The 15,924-nt window shown below is 40.9% G+C and overlaps 2 protein-coding genes across 6 annotated transcripts in view; one reads left to right on the top strand and one right to left on the bottom strand.

Annotated features, from left to right (window-relative positions):
* Positions 1-2,411: 2,411 nt before the first annotated feature.
* On the top strand, positions 2,412-4,781 carry LOC102853429 (proteasome subunit beta type-4-like). The gene is made up of 7 exons (XM_006900099.1): positions 2,412-2,568; positions 2,954-3,160; positions 3,405-3,551; positions 3,714-3,795; positions 4,107-4,223; positions 4,411-4,499; positions 4,676-4,781. The coding sequence occupies exons 1-7, from the start codon at positions 2,429-2,431 to the stop codon at positions 4,686-4,688; spliced, it is 795 nt and encodes a 264-aa protein (XP_006900161.1). The 5' UTR covers positions 2,412-2,428; the 3' UTR covers positions 4,689-4,781.
* Positions 4,782-6,826: 2,045 nt separating this feature from the next.
* POGZ (pogo transposable element with ZNF domain) overlaps positions 6,827-15,924 on the bottom strand; it is a 97,157-nt gene continuing 88,059 nt past the window's right edge. For 2 of the 5 annotated variants that reach the window (XM_006900094.1, XM_006900098.1), the window contains 7 exons: positions 12,810-12,944; positions 12,534-12,706; positions 12,245-12,385; positions 11,704-11,760; positions 10,543-10,655; positions 9,362-9,386; positions 7,569-9,240 (listed from right to left, as the gene is read on the bottom strand). In XM_006900094.1, coding sequence (XP_006900156.1) covers positions 7,569-9,240; positions 9,362-9,386; positions 10,543-10,655; positions 11,704-11,760; positions 12,245-12,385; positions 12,534-12,706; positions 12,810-12,944 — 2,316 coding nt within the window. Of the gene's footprint in view, positions 9,241-9,361; positions 9,387-10,542; positions 10,656-11,703; positions 11,761-12,244; positions 12,386-12,533; positions 12,707-12,809; positions 12,945-15,924 lie in introns of all 5 variants that reach the window. The other 3 variants (XM_006900096.1, XM_006900097.1, XM_006900095.1) reach the window with 3 other exon arrangements.

Here is a 15,924-nt window from a genome sequence, read left to right as displayed (position 1 = left end):
TCCTCTCCTGCGCTGTCCCTCCACTCTCCTAAACATGATGTCCCTCTCCAGGGACCAGTCCCTCCTTGCAACATGCCCAAAGTATGTCAGATGAAGCTTCAGAATCCTTGACTCCAAGGAGCATTCTGGCTTAACCCTCTCCAGGACAGATCTGTTTGTTCTCCTAGCAGTCCATGTAGTACCCAAAAGAATACCTGTGACAAGTTAAAGAGGCTTCTAATAAATAAGGTTTCGAATTACCTGGACCACTTTCTATTCAACCAGGTGACTATGTAAATTTGAAAGGCACAAATTAGAAGATTTACGGGAAGCTTTCTCAAGTGTAACGAAATGAAAAAATTCAAGCCTTGAATTGTAATGCTGTGGACATATACTGAATAATGCAGCAAACATTAAAGAAGAGGGAAGGAATACTTTGCTCATTGTTTCAAAAAGAACTGATCAACATTGTATCATTTTAGGAAGAACCAGTGGTAATGAAAGTCACAATGAAAGCACTGCCAAAAAAAAGAAGGCCCTAGGAATTGATGGAATAACAATTGAGGTGCTTAAGGAAACAGATGGAAAACTGGATATGCTCATTAATCTCTGTAAACAAATATGGAAGAAAATTATTGACCAACTGGCTGGAAGAAATACAAAGTTATTCCCAGGAAAGATTATCCAATAGACTGTGGCAAATATTGAACAATATCTTTACTATCACATGCAAGTAAAGTCTTGCAGAAGATTATTAAAAACTTAAACAGTACACGTAGAGGAACCTGCCCAAAATTCAAGGTGGTTTCAGAAGAGGCCATGGAATAAAGAATATCATTACTGATGTCAGATGGATCTTGGTGGAAAGAATACCAGAAGGTTGTTTACTTGTGTTTTATTGACCATGCAAAGGCATTTAACTGTGTAGATCATAGCAAATTGTGAATAAAATAAAAAAAAAGGGAATCTTCTAACTTAATCATGCTCATGTGAAACCTATAAATAGACCAAGAAGCAGATGTATGAATAGAACAAGGGAACACGGTATAAAATCAGGAAAGGTGGTGGTGGGGTGATTCTTTCTGTTATCTATTCAATCTGTATGCTGAGAAACTGAACTCTATGAGGAAGAATGTGGCATCAAGATTGAAGAAGACTCATCAACAATCTTGCTTGCTGTAAGTTGAGATGACAGGAAGCATTTATTGCAGAAGGCCAAGGACTACAGTCTTCAGTATGGATTACATCTCAACATCAAGAACGGAGGAGAAAAAAAAATCTTCACCCTGGACCAACAGGCAACGTGATAGATGGAGAAAAGGTTTCATTTTACTTGAAGTTACATTTAACACCCACGGTGGCAGCAGTCAAGAAACCAAAAATGTGTTGCATTAGGGAAATCTGTTGTCAAGGATCTCTTTTAAAGTGCTAAAGAGCTATATGTACATGTGTGTTATTTCAATTGAATAGCTTAAAAGTTCATGCTTTGCTTTGGTTTAAATTAGTTTCATGGATTTAAAAAGAAATTTGGTTTGGTTTTTCAAAGAGTAAAAAATTCAAAATCAAGTTGTATAGGAAGAAATGACAATCACAGAACAGGCTGTTGGTTTCTGGTTCATTTGTTTGATGCCAAACACTGCTTCTAATCCCTACTAGAGAAATCACTTAGATAAGGGAACCTCTGGAATTTAGTTTCATCTCCCATTCTCAATGGAGTTTTCCTACTGATTACAGGTAAATAAGGACGTTTAATACGGAAACTTTCAGGGACTTGTCCAATGCTCCACAGAGAGTGGGTACCTGACCCAAAATATTGTATACATTCTTGATTTGAAGCCTGTTATTTACTGTGTGACCAGATAAATCATGAAACCACCACCTTAGTTTCTTAACCTGAAATAGGTTGATTAATGCCTACAGCTTGGGGCGACTCTGAGGGGTTGAAATGAAGGAGATCCTGGGCTCACTCTTATTTTTATGCGAGGCTTTTTAACAATGTTCTGAAAGCGACATGAGAATAGTTGTAGGCTCAGGATCTCAGGTGGCACAGACCACAGGAAGCTGTGCTGCCATCTACCGGCGGCTCCCTACGGCTCCTAAGCTCGTATCTCCTCTGCAGCTATTTACATCTCGGAAAGCCCGCTGAAGGTTTGTAGGAGTTGGCGCTGACCCCTGGCGATGACTGGCTAAGGTCAGGGTCTCGGCCACTTGCAGAAGCACTCCCTCACAGCCCCCAGCTCCGCCCCGTGAACCCGCGAGTCACGGCACTCCGACCCAGCCTACCACAGACCAAACCAAATGACAGCGCTGGGCAAAAAGAAAACCCGGCGATGACCTCACGAGCATGGCGGCTGGAGGTGGCCGCAGGAAGGAGAGAGGCGTGGCATCTGAGAGCCGCTTCCGTTTCCGTCGGCAGTGCACTTTCGTTTCCTCTGCTATCGTGACTAAGATGGAGACGTTTCTGGAGTCACGGTCTGGACACTGGGCCGGGGGTCCGGCACCGGGGCAGTTTTACCGCATCCCACCTACTCCCGGTTCACTGGTGGATCCGGTGTCCACGCCATTCGGGGGTCCGATTACGCGCACCCAGTAAGTCTCAGCGCCTTGACTCGCGTAGGGGGAGGGACTGGGAGGCCTGGGACGGCCGCTGTTCTGCAAGAGCCGGGGAAAGCTAACGAGGACCTGGGGGCATGCGAACATCGGGGGAGTCTTGGGCACAGAGTCCTGCAGAATACAGGATAATTGGATGGTGGTGGTGTTGATTGCCTTGGAGCCGAGCAGGACTCATAGCGACCCTATGAACAAAAGGCCTGAAGCCCCTCTACAGCTGTCGACATTTATCAAAGTTCATACAATTTCCGGAGGCATGTTGTTGAGGAAGTGGATGCCACGGAAAACTGGAAGCAGGACCGGGTACGCGGGGGTCTAGTGGACTCAGGCACCTCCTCCCTCGCTGATTTTTCTCATTCTCCAGAAACCCCATGGTGACGGGGACCTCAGTTCTCGGTGTTAAGTTTGAAGGCGGAGTGGTTATTGCAGCAGATATGCTGGGTTCGTATGGCTCCTTGGCTCGTTTCCGCAACATCTCTCGTATCATGCGAGTTAACAACAGCACCATGCTGGGTGCCTCGGGAGACTATGCTGATTTCCAGTATTTGAAGCAGGTTCTTGGCCAGATGGTGTAAGTCATCCAGGGAATGGTTTCCAAGTGGAAAGGGGAAAGTACATTTAATCAGCCCTTAGAAGAGATGGGAGGCTTGCAAAGGAAGAGGGAGAACTCTTGAGCAGGTGGAAGTTGGAGTGTGTGCAATAAAATGTTCCGCATTAAGAGGTATAAAAGGGAGAAAATTGTTGACATTTCTTTTGGGGTGGGTGGAGATTTAAGCTTCTATTCTTTTTTTTTTTTTTTACACAACCAATTTAAGGATTGATGAGGAGTTGTTGGGAGATGGACACAGCTACAGCCCTAGAGCCATCCACTCATGGCTGACCAGAGCCATGTACAGCCGCCGCTCAAAGATGAACCCCCTCTGGAACACCATGGTCATTGGAGGCTACGCTGATGGAGAGAGGTGGATTTGAGTACACTTTGTTTGCTTGCCCACCTATTACTGGATTATGTCTCTTCTTTAACTCCCAAGTGAATCCCATAGTTAAACCCCATGGCCCCTCCTTTCAGCTATGATAATCTTAGGTGTTTTTTTTTTTTTTTTTACCCTATTATGTCCTACTAGCTTCCTTGGTTATGTGGACATGCTTGGTGTGGCCTATGAAGCTCCTTCGCTGGCCACTGGTTATGGTGCATACTTGGCTCAGGTAAGGAGGGGACTCAAAAGGCAAAGGGAGTTAGTAGGATCCCTGGGATTCTGACAGGGGTAATAGGGTTAACTGTTCAACAGTTTCATGCCTGTAAGTGGGTACCTGCATTCCAGTGACAAGGAAGTCAGTTTGTATGAAGACCCCTAAGAAATAGAAGTGCATGAATGAGCAATTACTCATTTTGGTGACTCAGTTACGTAGACTGTCTTCTTTCATGCATTTGTACTTTATAGTAGGTTTCCAACAAATGGGAAAGATCTGCTTTGTAGCCTGTAATACCCTTCTCCCCTTTTGCCCCATTTCTGTAGCCTCTGTTGAGAGATGTTCTGGAGAAGCAGCCAGTGCTAAGCCAGACAGAAGCCCGAGAGCTAGTGGAACGATGTATGCGAGTGCTGTACTATCGCGATGCCCGTTCTTATAATCGGGTAAGGAGGACGGGCTATGAGAAAGAAAAATGGCAGATACTTGGAATTCCCCTGCATCCCTACCTTTCAAGACCAGGTTGCCTCACTTTGTTTCCTGTTTTCCAACTAGGGGAAGACTCTACTTGACTCACACCTGACTTTCCTCATGTGGGGGAAGTAATTTATTGATGGTTCTGCTTCCTTTCAGTTTCAAATTGCCACTGTAACAGAAAAAGGTGTTGAGATAGAGGGACCACTGTCAGCAGATACCAATTGGGATATTGCCCACATGATCAGGTAATTATATTGAAAATTGTAGTAAAAAAAAACAATAGGTTGGGAAAGACACTTTAAGTTGGGCTTTAAGTCTCACTCCAAAAACAATTCTAGGTAGAAAGTGTTTTGTATGGAGAGCTTCTAGGAATTGATCCTTCTATTCCTTCACCATTGTATAACTGCTTTCTTCTTTGCAGTGGCTTTGAATGAACACAGATGCATTATCCAGAACTGAAGTTGTACCCTTCTTTTAACTTTGAACTTGGCTGATTCAGAAGTAGATTTTTCTTTTGTAAAATAAATCCTTTGAAACGCTTGCTGAGTGGTTCATTCTCTGACTGGGTCACAACAAATGTGGACTGCCTTATGTCATTTTGTCCGAGAACCTTTTGGGTCTGTCTTCTAATAAATAATTCTATGCATGACAGTACAGAAGCCCACTGTCTTCAGACCTCTGGCTTCATTTGCTCCTGTAATAATAGAGTCGAAGCCTTGTTTAGAGACCAGGTTAAATCTTTGATAACTGGTTTTTCTGTTTACCATTTCCCCCCACTGTGTTAGTCTTGAAGAAAGGGTTTTCTGGTTGAATTGAAGTATCATTTTAGAAATGCCAGCATCTGGTAGGGTGCTCAGTGTAAGGTTATTTCCAAGCTAGAAACTGGCAGCTCAACTCTCTCACCATCTAACCACCTCACCCTTCATAAAAATTTAAATATCTAATATGAACATTTATATTCATGACTGACTGAATTTTTAGCATTGTCAGAAAAATCTCATTTTTACTAAGTGTTCATTAAAGTCATAAGTTCATCCGTCAGAAGTGATTGAAATAGTATAGAAAACTAAGAAATCACATTTCCATAGTGTACTAAACCTCCATTTTAAAAATGAAGATCAGGTGATTCTGTTTTCACCAGACCTCTGAGAAACTGGTAAAGGACAAACCCAGAAATTCAGTGAGGTCATATCGTAACTGAGGGACAGAAGAAAACACTCCTCCATTTTTATCATCCATGATTACAACAAACTAGAACATTTAGCAAAGAAAAATGATTTTCAGTTTTAATCTACACAGTCTTAACACAGAAAAGTCAATAAATACTTGGTTTATTGATTAAACTGAATTATAAAAAAAACAAAAATTTCCTTCTACTACTAAGCCATGCAGGCAGAGTCCACAAAGATAATTTCCTGGCCAAAACCCAGCTGATTCATGTTGGTATTATGGTGTTTAAAAAAAATTACCCATCAAGAGTCAAATAATGTGCAGAGGCCAGGAACCCAGCTCTGCTAAGGCTGTGGCTGCTGTGGAGACTGCCAGAGTGTGATTAGGTCCATGGAGATGGAGCTGACCGATCAGTTCTTGAACTTTCTCAAAGGCAAAGGGCTGATGTCAAAGTCCACATGATGTCAATAAAATGGCATCAAGCAAAAAGCTGGAGAAGGAAAGCCCAAATTTATCATCAGTTCAGTTTTCAGATGCCATGGATTCACAAAGTTGACCAAACTTTATGGGAGGGATCACTCCAGTTCACTATACAATAGTGCGCTGGGCATTTAAAAAAAAGGGGAGGGGGAGACTTGGGGGAAGATAAACAGGTGGCAACAAATGTCACACTTGCACCACTTGACCCATCACATCTTGAGAATCCCAGTCTGAGTGATGGGAGGTGGGGGATAGGGGAGAAGAACCCATTGTTTAGAAGTCCATTTCCCCTAATTAAATGTTCAGCTTAAGTACATTTTGAAGATGAATCATTTACAAGCCTGTGGAGGCTGCCTCTCTGGGCTCACAGAAGGGAAACGTTGAAAGCCTCAGGATGGACTGTAGTTAAGATGGTTTTGCTCCTTTTCTCTGTGTATCACAGTACAATTCAGTCTATAACCTTAAGTACATACAATTATTTAAAAATCCGTCACATGCAAATTGTAGAAAAAAAATTTACTTGAAGCTGGCAGTGAAAAATAAAGATTCATGTCTTTCTCTGTGCACAATCCATTATGTTTCTTCACGTCAGAGTCTCCTATAAGTTCTAAGAGAAATACAGGAAAGCCACAGGTAAAAGGACTTCAAGAAGTAGTTTGTCTTGTCTTCAAGTTCAACAACTTTAACCTCTTGCAAAATTAGCTCCTGGCTATAGGACATAATGATTTTTTGAACAGGCATACTGTCCATTTAACAAGATGAAGTTCAACAAAGTTAAGGATTCTCCTGGGAGTTTGCTGGATGAAGACCCATAAATAAGAATGGCTTCCATCCTAACCATGGTACTTCTTTTATGCTAATTATATGGGTATGATCCTTTGTCAAGAGTTAGATGTGAGAATGGGGAAAAGGGTTAGAGTGTTTTTGGGAAGGAGGGGAGAGGTGAGAACAGACAAAAATCTATTGATTCTGGATGATTAAAGGTGGTTTCATGCATTTTTAAAGCCACAATTTTATATCCAGAGTTGTAGAAACCAACATCTCTGGAGAGGGAAGGAAAGAAGGAAAAGGAAAAGAGAGTTCAGTGGGATTTTTTTTCCATTTCCATTTTTATATAAAAGTGTTAAGACCACAATGAAAAAGGATTTTTTTATCCACATATATATAATAAACCAGTTTATGAGCTACATATTTGTCTTTCCCATCTTCAGAAATGTTCTCACATTGACAAAGGTTAGATAGCATCATGCCCAAAGACATTGGCCACACAATAAAACAAGAAATCCAGAAGTACTATGATACAATTGAGGTAAGAGGGGAAACACAAAACTTTTTAACATTCACTCACGAAGGATTTTTTTTTCCTTTTTTTGATTTTTATCAGAAAAATAACAAACACAGTGATTTTAATTTTTTTTAAAAAAAGTCACAAAAACCTGTTTTTAGCAGAAGTGGGCCAGTTCCTCAGCTCAGTTATGATCATTATTGGTTTTTCTAAATAATTCATAAATCCACAGCAAAGTATGAGTCAACATCAGAGGAGTGGTGGCATAAAATTTAAAAATATAAATCAAATACCCCACTTGGTATACTCCCCTCTTCATAAATCTTTCTACCTTCACAATTTTCTACTCCATCTCCACATACCATCCCTGCCCAAACACTCAAATCTCCATCAGATCTAGGTCAGCTTCTTCAAAGCCATAGAACGATTCGGTTTCACTTTCATCCTCAAAGAGCTGGTGAAGGCTTTCTGGCTCAATTGTCTCTTCAGGAGATGATCTAGGTCGGGGAGTAGAAGCTGAGGGTTCTTCGGATTGTTCCCCACTCAGCTTCAGTTGCTCTTCTAGAGAGGCAATTAGCTCCTCCTGCATGTCAGCATTTCTTGTAGGTGAGTTAATATTACCATCAGGGCCAGGGAGGACACTCGCCACAAGGAAGGACCGCTGAACTAACTCTGGACAGTCACCAATGACACCCAGCACCTCACCAAGCCAGACCAGCACCAACTGAAGCAGGACCTCAGAATCACATGTAGTATCTGCCATTTCCCGAGCCTGCTCCTTCCACTTTTTATGCAGAAAGTTCTTCACAGTTCGTTTGATACATACATCTAATGGCTGGATTTTGGAGCTACAGCCTGCTGGGACCACTGCGGGCAAAGTGCTAGAGGCACTAAGCATACCCAGTACTTCTTCTGATAAATGAGTGCGATGGCAGTCCATCACAAGCATGCCTTTGCCACGCTGGCAAGCTGTGTGCTTTTGCCACACTCGGGTAGACCACAGCTCCATGATCTCATCATCACTGTAGCCACTCTCCTTTGCTTCTAGCAATATAGAGTTGGGTACATTAGCAGAATGATCTATTTGTCCCCGGTAAAAAACCAGGGTGGGGAGGACAGTGCCATCTGCCAGAATGGCCAGTACCACGTCGCACCATGGGTCCCCCGTGCCCACTGTCTGTAGGGCATTCTCCTTTCGGTCATCACTGCTCAGTACCTCCATATCCAGGAACAAGGAGATCTCGTCAATAGCTACAATCATAGACAAGGGTAAGTCCTGGTTGTGAATTTGCCGTTGCACAAATTCAATAAAGAGTCCTGCATTCTCTGCCACATCCTTTGGCAGAGTGTGTGCCACAGCTCGTCGGGCATGAGGAGTCAGATGGTGTCGTAGCATGAAACGCACGGCCCACTCATAGGAAATCTTAAAACCCCCTTCCAAAGAACGTCCTATTTTGGTGGCCTTCTGGAACAAGGTCTCCTCATTTACAGGTAGCTGTTGCTCACGTTGAGTCAATACCCACTCAGCCAATTTCTCTTCTGCTTCAAAGCTCAGATATTTGCCTTCTAGATTCTCCCCCTGGGAGGCTTGGAAGCGACGAAGCCAACGCCGAATACGTCGCTGTGGGTTTCGGAAGTGCTCAGCTGCTTGTTCTGTATTGCAGCATAGGGCAAACAGTACTACCCGAAGTTTCTTCACAGACAGCTGTTCCTTCTTGCTAATTCCACTGCCACTACCTGTGCCCAATACTGGCTCAGGTTCCTGGGTGATTGGGCTCCCCTCCTCCTGGTCATCAACATTCAGACATTCAGCCTCCTCAGAAGCCAAGGATGGTAGCACTAAAGGCTGGGGATGAGTAGGGGTGGGTGGTGGGGTTGCAGTTGAGGCTGGTGATGGGAGGGCTTGGGCCATGAGAGTTGGGGGCTCTTCAGGTTCAGCTGGGGCAGTTTCTACAGATGTCACAGTAGCGGCTTTGTTGGGAGGGAAGGAAGGAGGTGAGTACATATTCTTTAAGTTCCGATCGTGAACTTGATCTTGGGTCTGGCCATGCCTAAAGAGGGTACAAGATCAAAGAGAGAAAGAGAAAACTCAATTAAAGCCTGGAAATAAAATAATAATAGATCAAACATGATGTACAATAAATAAAATCATGAAATGAGGAAGTTTGTTACCTTGAGTGAGACATCCAAGTGAGTCCTATGGAAAAACAAAATAAAAATTTCAACTTGGTGAAGAAACAAAAACAGTGTTGTGGATTTCATTAAAAAAACCCACCACAAAACAACTATGAGATATCATCTCACCCCAGTAAGAATAGCAAAATTTAACAGAACAGTAAGCAACAAATGCTGGCGAGGTTGTGGACAAACTGAAACCCTATTCACTGTTGGTGGGAGTGTAAAATGGTACAACCACTGTGGAAGGCTGTATGGTGCTTTCTCAAAAAGTAGCAAATAGAGATACCATTTGACCCAGCAATTCCAATACTGGGAATATACCCTAAAGAGACCATAACCGACATCCAAGTAGATATATGCACACCCATGTTTACTCCAGCTTTGTTCACAATAGCAAGAAGTTGGAAACAACCTAAGTGCCCATCAACAAACGAATGGATAGAGAATGCTATATCACACAATGGAATACTACACTGCACTGAAAAACAAGGAACTCGGGAAATATTAAAAATGGGTGACACTGGAGGACATTATGCTGAGTGAAATATCTCAGTCATAAAAGGACAAATACTGCACGGTGCTACTGTTGTAGAATGGGACTGACATCAAGGTTGGGGTAAGACTGCGAAAAACTGGATAAATTATGTATACTACACTGAAACAGATGAGGGAAAGAACAATTTAAAAGCGATATATGATAGGGTATTATGGTTATCACAAGAGTCCACAATTAAGGTTGCATAGTGGAGTGTACTCGGGGCAGTGGGAGGGGTATGGGGGGATTGTATACCAATGAAAGAATTTTTCTTTTACTTTTCAAAGAGAGGAGCAAACTGGGGGGTGGAGGAGGGGGAGGGCTACGCAGGGAGAAAAGTGCAACAATGAATGAATGAAAATCCAAAGTCTCTGTAAATGTTCATTAAAATTAATTTTTTTTAAATGAAAAACCAACCCACCCAAAACAAAAAAACGCCAAAAAACTTACTCCACAACCTCTTCACAAATTTACTGGCCTTCCAGTCTTAAGTACTCTTCAGATAAGAATGCATTCAATTTGGTTCAATGTATTGTAGACAGGGGATGGGTTAGGCCAAAAAGGGAGGCTTCTGACTTATGACAGTATGACTTGTAGATCTGTTTTCTTTATCTACTAGTTGATCATCTTTCCTACTTACCCCGTGGTAGGATGTTGCTCGATCTGTGAGAAGGGTTGAATACTAAATGCTTGGCCATGGCATCTCCCACAGACGTAACAAAGGAACATGAAGTGCAGGCCAGTTTGAGTCCACTAGAGGGAAAATAAGAAACAGGTAAGAAATGTATAGTACATTGTCAATAAGAGAGAGGCAAATCAAAACTACAATGAGATACCATCTCACCCCAGTAGCAGTGGCAAAGTTTTAAAAGGAAAGCAAGCAACAAAATGTTGGAGAGAATATGGAGACAAATCTCATACACGGTTGGTGGTATTGTAAAATGTTATACTCTGCAATGAATGAATGAAAATCCAAAATCTCTGTAAATGTTCATTAAAATTAATAAAATAAAATATATATATTAAAAAAAGTTACACTCTGGAAGAGAGTTTGGTGCTTCCTCAAAAAGCTGAACACAGAGATTCCACAAGACCCAGCTATACCCCTGGCTAGGAAAATACCCCAAGGAAACCAGAATGGAGATACAACAGAGATCTGTAGACTGATGCTCACAGCGGCATTATTCACAGTAGCAAGAACATGGAAACAGCCCAAATGGTCATGAACAAATGAATGGGCTAAAAAATGCGGTATATTCACACAATGGAATACTACACAGCACTCAGGAGCAATGGTTTTGAAAAATACTATATATAGAACATGGGAGAGGGTAGATAGAGACCATTATGCTGAGTGAACTAACTCAGACACATAAGAACAAATACTGTATAGAACCATCATGAAAAAACAGAAGGCTAACCAGTGATATCTGTATGGACATATAAAAAGGGAAGAGGAGAGGACAGGGAGGCTAAAGGTGGGAATCATGAGGCTGAAGAGTTTGTTAGTTGGGCGGTGGGAGGAAGCAGAAAAAAAATGTACATGAATGAAGCTTTATAAAGTGTGTGTGTGTGTGTGTATATATATATATATATATATATATATATATATATACACACACATACATATATATAATAAAAAGGAAAGCTATAATAGTGAAATGGAGAATGGAGGTTTAATGAAGGAGTATATTCCTTTCATCTTTCCAAATTCATTAACAAGCACACTTTCCTACATAATTAAAATTATTTCATGTAAAAACCTAAAAAAAAAAAAAGACCACCAATACTTTTTTCTTACCTCACAGAATTTTTAAACAGAGCCAAATACTTGGGGCTTTTCCTTGGAACATGATTACTAAAAAAGACAAAAGAAATGGTTATCAATTTTGGTTCTCTGCCAACGGAGAGATCACCAATCATTATCTCCAACAAAGGAGAAACCTCTGAAACTCATCCTAGCCCAGAACAGTTTTGCTACTAGTGCTTCTAAAATACAAAAAAATCAATCACATGGGATTTACTTAAATGAACACTGATTCTACAGGCCTGGGTGGAGCCTGATAGTCTGTATTTCTAACAAGAAATAACATCTGTATTTCTAACAAGAAATCCTGTCTGATGCTGCTAGTTCCTGGAACATATTTGAGTAGCAAGAGGCTACTAAATTAGAGTTAAGGCCATTAAAAGCCCAATGAACATAGATTTGATCTCTTATTCTGAAGAAAGAGACAAACAACTCTGAAGTCTGATGAAGAATAGGAGCACGGGAGGGAGTGAAATGAATTCTGGAGAACCAAAACTCCCAGTCAGAAAACAATTAGTTTAATTACATGACTTACTTGATCATGTGGTTGGCATAAGCTCGAGAGCAACAAGTGCTATAACGGCACAGAGAGCAGTGTACATAAGTAGGGAAGTGATTAGGGAAATCTGGGATCTCAAAGCTGCATTCTAGACATGTCTGTCGGCCCATGGCACTCCTGCCAAGGAAAAAAAAAAGGAAATTTTGATTACTGGCTCCAAGATCTCCAAATGGTAGGTGCTATAGATCACTACCAGGCTGCACTATTCGGAATAATCCTGCCCATGTAGCTCCCACCCGCCCAGCGTTTAGAAGAAGGCGCTGACATTTTCCTAACAGCTCTCTTTTGGATGCTGCGCTGGACAGGGGGATAAAGGAAGACAGGTAGAGGGTCCGCTGAGGAACTCAATGGTGCTGCCTCCTGCAAGGCGCTGGGAGGTATATCATTGGAAGAGGCAGGAACAGTTCGTGGCTGCCCTCGTGAAGCCCGGATTGTCACCTGTATGTGGAAAGATATAATTAGACACTATCCACATTACATCTTAAAGTACTAAAAATATCTCTATTTCTTTCCTCTGAAAAAGAATGTGGCAAACCTTTACCTTGGTGCCTGGTTTCAAGCCTTCCAGCTGCTTCGGTTTACGGAACGTTTTGTGGTGCTGAAGTTTGTGTTCAATTTTGTCCTTGGCAAAGAGAAACTGCAGCCGGCATTTGTTGCAATGATAAACATTCCTCTTCTGAGCGGACAAAAAGAAGTAAATTACAGTTCTTTAAAAGCATGGAGTGAATTTTCATCAATGCCAACCATATAATTTCTTCCCATCTTTCTGTTGATAATTTAAGAGAATCACCATCTCTCATACTCAAAGGACTGTGGGCTCAGGACTATGAGAACTAGGACAAATCATCCCTTCCTGGCATGTTCTGACACTCTGGAGAGTTAAGCTTTACTTGTCCCCTGGACCTTAATTTATTTTTTGGTGAAAAAAATTAAAGATCTTTTATTCTGAATTTTTATCCCTACCTTATTTTTATATTGCAGACAGGGCTATCTACTCCTGGGTATTCTTATAGTTCGTTAAATATACAAGGTATGGGGGGGGGGAATAGTTTTTAGTCTGTATTATTATGTTAATTTTCAACTCCAACCCTCAGTGCTCTCCACAGAAACAATGTTACTGACTTCTTGGAGGTTCTTTCCTCTTACTACACCAACATATGAAGAAATGCCTCCTGTGTGATCATTTGGCATAGTCTAACTAGTTTATTAAAGTATTTCTGAAATAGAGCTCATCACGTCTGTGACTTTCTTCCAATGGTGAAGGAGGAAGTCTAGACAAAACATTTTTTTCCCATTGTTTATGGCAAATTTCTGTAGTTTCCAGTTGAGTTACCAAGTAACATCCATGTCCAAAAAGACATTTATGGTGGGCTAACTGGTGTGATGAGGATGTTTGAAAGTGAAAATGTGTGTATTAGTTTGCATGCATGTGTGAACACCAGGCACAGGCACATTTCACCAGGCCTTTCTTCATCTTGTACCCTCTTACCTGTCCTTAACTTTCCTTTTTCTGTGAGATAATCCTTAAAGCATTTTAAGACAAAAGTGGTTAACAGCAATAACAAAAAAATAAATCCCCTCTTATACCCTGCCTTCCCTTGCACCTATTACCTTCACCTGCCCTTCAAACACAAACTTCACATAGGTTGTCTGCATCTCCTTAGCATGCTCTCTCATTGATCCTACTGAAGTGAATTTCTATCCTTACCAATAAAAACCTAAAGGTTGTACAATTAAAAATCCACCTCTGACTGGAGGAGAGGGAGGAAAGTGGGAGGGAAAAAATGTGCAACGATGAATGAATGAAAACCCAACTTTCCTGTAAACGTTTGTTAAAATCACAATTTAAAGAAAAAATTTTATTATTGAAAAAAAAAATAAGACTGCTTCTAATGTTCTATCTTGCTTGATCTTTTTGCAATGTGTAAAGTTTTGATCATATTCTTGACTTCAAAAACACTGCCTTAAAAAAAAACAAAACAAAAAAAAAACACTGCCTTCCCTCTTAGCTTCTTTCAAATAATGATTGAGTGAATGTTTACAGAGCAAACTGATTTCTCATTCATTCATATTCATTCAATTTTATATTAATTACAATACCCACAATGCAATCACACTCTACTTCCTTAATAAATATAATTTTCATTTCTGTTAATCTACTTATTCTACCCTTTTCCTTAGATAAATGCTGCTGTTTTGACATTATAGAGTTGGTTACTCTAAGGCTTAGCTCTCAGGTGCTACCGGCTACGTTATAAGTCTGTCGCCACTTTGCTTCTTTAAGCCAGAAGTCTTCTGGTTTCTCTAAATCTCCGTCTTGTGGAGCAGGAGTTCAAGGATTTTAAATCCTCATTTTAGTCTCAAGAAAGTGGGAGTTTGTAATGCACTGCATTTATAAAATAATGGTTTCTAAGTATGTTTTTTCCAATTCAGACTTCAACCTTTATTTCCAACTACTTATTTATTAAACAGTTACAGTTTCCAGTCTATCCAAACTCATCTTCCCTCTAAAATTTACATTCTCTAGTGTTTGTACCTTAGCAGTCTCATTACCCGCTCAATTTTGCAAAACAAAATCTTAAGCACTCTTTCTAACTATGTCCTTCACCTAAAACTACCACTTTTCTCAGTATCTTTCAACTCTACCTTCCTTTTCTTCACTTCGGAAGTCAAAATACTAGCCTAATCAAAATACTAAATTCTAATTGTATTCCAAAGTTAAGTTTTAAAATATAATATGGTGTTATAACAGAAGAGCAACACTTATTTGCAATGGTGCAGAATGAATTTTATAAACACAACAAATAACATTGCTTATGCCCTGAAGAAATGAGAGGCTTCTTGCATTTGTGTTACTAGACTTTAAGATGACTTGTTGAGTGAGAAACTAGCTGAACTAATTGAGGAATTGTGTCTTGCTCTTAATCTGGTTTGAGACTGCTGTTCACTAAGCCTGGAATTTCACTGTGCAATATCCTTTGCCTCCTCCATCTCCCAATTTATTTCCTTTTTAAAACCCCACAACTCTGAGTAAAGTCATGTCTGTAAGTCACTGGCAACAAACTTAGAATCCACTGATTAGTAGAAATAGGTTCAGGATGAACATGAGGGGACATGTCTGACATTGCAGGGATCAGTTTTATACTGTGGATGTTGTTGATGGGGACAGGTTTTTGTGGAGTTAGCAGAGGCTGACCTAGATCTTACCAATGTTACCACTATTCTTCTTTTACATGCCTTACACTAACAGGATGTTACAAAGATGACTGACAACAGTAGCTCAGACAGAAAAAGGTAAGAGCAGCTCTTCCCCCAAAGTTATAGTCCTGATGTATACAGCACTGATTTAAGAGAAGATGATTTGAGATTATTTATTAGCTCAGCATGTTGTGATCTTCCCTAGAGATGGAACCCATCCATAGCTGACCCTTGGCAGGTTTTCAGAGGCAGTTAATCACACAGGTGGAGACTGCTCATCCTTTTCCCAAGGAAACTGCACATCCTCCCGTGAAGCAGAGCTGGTAGATTAGAACTGTGTGTCTTTGGGATTGCAGCACATTTTCTTGCCACCAGAGCTTTCCCTTTTCATGTGTGTCTACCATTAAAATGGATCTGATTGGGGGAGCTCTGGTGGCCTAGTGGCAAGGAACTGCAAC

The sequence above is a fragment of the Elephantulus edwardii genome, unplaced genomic scaffold (genome assembly GCF_000299155.1).
Source record: "Elephantulus edwardii isolate Elephantulus edwardi_28Jun2011 unplaced genomic scaffold, EleEdw1.0 scaffold00273, whole genome shotgun sequence".
NCBI lineage: Eukaryota > Metazoa > Chordata > Mammalia > Macroscelidea > Macroscelididae > Elephantulus > Elephantulus edwardii.
Note: the sequence above shows the minus strand (reverse complement) of the source record. Positions and strands in the feature narration are given on the sequence as shown.

Excerpts from the sequence above, each read along its gene's own strand:
- LOC102853429 (XM_006900099.1), top strand. The coding sequence starts at position 2,429 with ATGGAGACGTTTCTGGAGTCACGGTCTGGACACTGGGCCGGGGGTCCG. Across the intron at positions 3,552-3,713 it reads GGCTACGCTGATGGAGAGAG|CTTCCTTGGTTATGTGGACA; the intron begins GTGGATTTGAGT and ends ATGTCCTACTAG. Across the intron at positions 4,224-4,410 it reads ATGCCCGTTCTTATAATCGG|TTTCAAATTGCCACTGTAAC; the intron begins GTAAGGAGGACG and ends GCTTCCTTTCAG.